The sequence below is a fragment of the Labrus mixtus genome, chromosome 17, assembly GCF_963584025.1.
Source record: "Labrus mixtus chromosome 17, fLabMix1.1, whole genome shotgun sequence".
Taxonomy (NCBI): Eukaryota; Metazoa; Chordata; class Actinopteri; order Labriformes; family Labridae; genus Labrus; species Labrus mixtus.
In genome coordinates this window covers 17,132,673-17,136,814 of record NC_083628.1, presented here as the reverse complement: position 1 = coordinate 17,136,814, position 4,142 = coordinate 17,132,673, and the positions used below count along the sequence as shown (strand labels likewise).

Here is a 4,142-nt window from a genome sequence, read left to right as displayed (position 1 = left end):
TTAGCTGGCATTCAAATTAGCAAAGGCTAGCAAGCCTTTCTCTAAAGGCGAGTTTTTAAAAGAATGCATGGTAGAGACAGCAGGTCTTTTGTGTCTGGAGAGCCAAGGCCAGTTTGAAAAAATCAGTTTATCACGCAGGACTGTGACTCGCCGTGTGGAACTGATTGACGAAGATATAGCCAGTGAATTAAACAAAAAGGCTGAGTCCTTTAAGTTATATTCACTAGCGCTGGATGAAAGTAATGACGTGAAAAGATACTGCTTGACGACCTGCACGGAGAATTCTGCCGTCAGTTTTCTGATTTTGAAAACATTGAAAAGTCACTTCAGCTGGTGTCCTGTCCCCTGTCAGAAGACCCTGAAACAGCACCACAGGAGCTGCAATTGGAACTGATCGATCTTCAGTCTGACTCCGTCTTAAAGGAGAAGTTCAACTCTCTTAAACTGAATGACTTTTATGCTTCACTTAACGAAGCCACGTTTCCAAACCTCCGGAGGACGGCACAGAAGATGCTGACTTTGTTTGGCTCGACCTACGTATGTGAGCAGACATTCAGCGTCATGAACATCAACAAAGCCCCTCACAGATCCAAGTTAACTGACCAACACCTCGGATCTATCCTGAGAATTGCCACTACAAAACTAACTCCAGACTTTAATGCACTGGCAAAAAAGGGAGATCAACAACACTGTTCCCACTGAAACTGAACGTGAGTTTCTCTACTGTGTTTATTAAAATTTAAATTAATTAAATGAATGCATTTGGAAATCAATTTGTACAATGAGCCTTGCATATTCATGCTTTGCTACCTGTTAAAGACCAAATCCTTTCATGTAATGGCTTTTACATGTCATTTATATTAGTTCACACAAACACTCCATCCATCTGTTCCTGGCCCGGCCCCTCTGTCAAATTTTAGAACCCATTGTGGCCCGCGAGTCAAAAAGTTTGCCCACCCCTGGTCTAGGCTAAGTCCTCTTCTCCCTCCTCCTCAAACTCTACCTCTTCCTCAGCAGTGGCGTCCTGATATTGTTGGTACTCGGACACCAGATCATTCACGTTGCACTCAGCCTCAGTGAATTCCATCTCATCCATGCCCCCGGCAGTGTACCTGAAACAAGAAACACTCACTCAGATGTGTTGTGACAAACTCGCTTGAGTCTAGAGGTACAATGAGAAGTCCTGCACAAACACAGGCCTCGGAAGATGGCGGCGACTGTGAGGTAGCGCCCGTGGCGTGGGTCACAAGCTGCCATCATGTTCTTGGCGTCAAACATCTGCTGGGTGAGTTCAGGAATGGTCAGTGACCTGGAAAAAGACAAGATAATGGAGTTAAGATTCATGTCACATGCATTTGAAACAACAAAGTGAGGGTTTGATTAAGTGTGTAAAAAGCATGCTTGTGCCTCTCTACCTGTACTGCTGGCTGCGGCGGCTGGTCAGGGGGGCAAAGCCCAGCATGAAGAAGTGCAGCCTGGGAAAGGGCACCATGTTCACGGCCAATTTCCTCAAATCGGCGTTGAGCTGCAGGCAGGTGGTCACCCCACTCATGGTGGCTGAGACCCGGGCCGTATCCGAATTGCCAAGTACATACTCAATCTTTCAGTAGGCAGTATGCAGTACGTACTGTCCGTGCTGCATACTGTTAGTACCTACTATTCAGTATGCACACACAGTAGGCAGATATTTGTGCCTACTTCGTCTGATTCATTCATATGGACGTATGGAAGTGACGTCATTTACGTTTCCAGAACCGGCCGCATCCACCCGTTTTTTTTTTTTTTTTTTGTTTAGCTTTATTCAAGAAGAGTAATGCGCATATACAGTCAGATAAACAAAACAATATCACAATGTAAATCAAGTAAAAGACAGATTAAATAACTAAATAACGTACAAAAGTAAAGTACAAATGAAAAACAGTAATATACAGTAAAGTAAAATAAACAAATAAAGACGCATTTAAATAGTGAAATCATTATTTAAATAGAGGGGGAAAGGTTTTATAATAATGTATACATTTGTTTTATTTTCTGTTGATAATTTAAAGTAGTGATTTCAGTCGGGACTTTAACTCTAGATTAAAAATTGATTCAATTAATCCACGCTCGTTTGTTTTGATTTGGAGGCGCACGTGACGTGAAGATTTACGTTTTAATTTCGCACAGCATTGTGGGTGGTAAAATACAATTCATTTCCGCATTTCTGAAAGCACGCATCTGATCCATACTGCATAAAACCCGGAAGTTAGTATCCATACTGAAATGTTCAGTATACTGTGCGGACCCAAAAAATGCATACTGAATGACCACTAAAGTTCAGTATACTGAAACTCCCTACTGAAAAGTACATACTGCATACTGAACTGTGACAATTCGGAAAGGGCCCCGGTGGTTGAGGTCACCGTATGTGGGTGTGGTGAGCTTCAGTGTACGGAAGCAGATGTCATACAGAGCCTCATTATCAATGCAGAAGGTCTCATCTGTGTTCTCCACCAGCTGGTGGACGGAGAGGGTTGCATTGTACGGTTCAACGACTGTGTCTGACACCTGAAATGTGAGAGAGAAAAGCAAAAAGAGATGAACACATACACTGAATGTGTTCATCATGCAATCTGGATACTCCTCTCGGATCTTGCTGATGAGCAGCGTGCCCATACCAGAGCCGGTGCCTCCACCCAGCGAGTGGGTGAGCTGGAAGCCCTGGAGGCAATCGCAACTCTCTGCCTCCCTCCTCATCACATCCAGGACCAAGTCGCCCAGCTCCGCTCCCTCGGTGTAGTGACCTTTAGCCCAGTTATTACCTGCTCCGCTCTGGCCTGTGTGACATGCAAATACAGAGATTAATCACAGCTGTAGAGTCAACACTTCCTGGATCTGATTCTATTGGAAATATGACTCCCAAATGAATCACAAATAACTGGTATTCTGTTTTGAATATATTGAAAGTTGAGCTGTGGAAAATGACTTTCAGCTATCACACAGCTGGTGGAATGTCATCAACCCAAGTTACAACACATTTAATTCTCACCAAAGACAAAATTGTCTGGTCTAAAGATCTCGCCAAAGGGACCAGACCTCGCAGAGTCCATCATGCCTGGCTCCAAGTCCACCAGCACTGCACGAGGGACATACTTGCCACCTGGTGAAGAAAACAGAGGGACAAAATGGAAAATTAAATCAATACCCCACAGTGTTAAAGCACTTATATCAAGCAAAGGCATGCTCATTTTGCTTTTGAGTTGATATTCGTGCTGCGGTCCATCTCCGGCGCGTGCCACCAACAGCACTACGTCTCTGCTCCGTTTCAAATACGCAGCGAGTCTATTTTCACCGGAGTACGCTGCAGGCATGCCTCAAGCTGGACAGAATATGACAGCCCGGACAGGAAGTCAGACAAGGAAACGCACAGAGCATGCAGTCAATTTCAAAATAAAACACAATATACGGACTCGCGATCGTATTTTTCATCACTTTATCAACATTACGTCAAAACAGGAACCGAATTAACAACAATGCATCTTCAGAAAGACAAAGCAACATGTTGTTTGCATGTTTTTCTCTTTATTCCCGCGGTATCTTGTAGTTCTCCTATGATGTGTCATGAGTGAGCTCCGCTGCGCTGACAGACCGCGGCGCGCACGGAGTGTGTGTGAAACACTTTTCAATGGAGTCCAAGGTTAATAATAAGGATAAGGACCCCCTGCTGGGTGGATACGGTACTATCGAGCCTTGTGATTAGTATGAATTACCTTCCGTAGACATGAGATAATCTTACAGACCGACAGATTGAACAAAGTGGGGTTAACCTGATGCTTCCTTGTAATACACGTTGATCCGCTCCAGCTGCAGGTCGCTGTCCTCGTGGTATGAACCAGTTGGGTTCGTCACTTATCACCTCCCAGAACTGGAAAAAAATAAAGGAATATGATTAAGTTCGCTGGCTAAGTCACAATATTGCGAAACCCAACAACGCATTGGTGGGCCGCTATGCTAACATTAGCTTTGAAGCTAAGTAAGCTCAACGAGTAGCCCGCCAAAACCAATTTTAAAATGTGCGCTCTTTCACAGATCGTTACAAAGTTATGTTTCAAAACACATATATTCTTAACTTTGCTCCGATCTGATTTCCACACTGGCCGGCC

At 44.1% G+C, this 4,142-nt stretch overlaps 1 protein-coding gene across 1 annotated transcript; it reads right to left on the bottom strand.

Moving 5' to 3' along the window:
- Positions 1-1,396: 1,396 nt before the first annotated feature.
- On the bottom strand, positions 1,397-3,875 carry LOC132992416 (tubulin beta chain-like). Its single transcript, XM_061061676.1, has 4 exons — positions 3,807-3,875; positions 3,029-3,139; positions 2,390-2,816; positions 1,397-1,568 (listed from the first exon to the last, which is right to left on the bottom strand). The coding sequence occupies exons 2-4, from the start codon at positions 3,090-3,092 to the stop codon at positions 1,412-1,414; spliced, it is 648 nt and encodes a 215-aa protein (XP_060917659.1). The 5' UTR covers positions 3,093-3,139; positions 3,807-3,875; the 3' UTR covers positions 1,397-1,411.
- Positions 3,876-4,142: the final 267 nt, after the last annotated feature.

Coding starts and splice junctions, on each gene's coding strand:
- LOC132992416 (XM_061061676.1), bottom strand. CDS start 3,092: ATGATGGACTCTGCGAGGTCTGGTCCCTTTGGCGAGATCTTTAGACCA. Junction 2,817..3,028: donor ACCAGACAATTTTGTCTTTG/GTGAGAATTAAA, acceptor CATGTCACACAG/GCCAGAGCGGAGCAGGTAAT. Junction 1,569..2,389: donor ACATACGGTGACCTCAACCA/CCGGGGCCCTTT, acceptor TTCGGATACGGC/CCGGGTCTCAGCCACCATGA.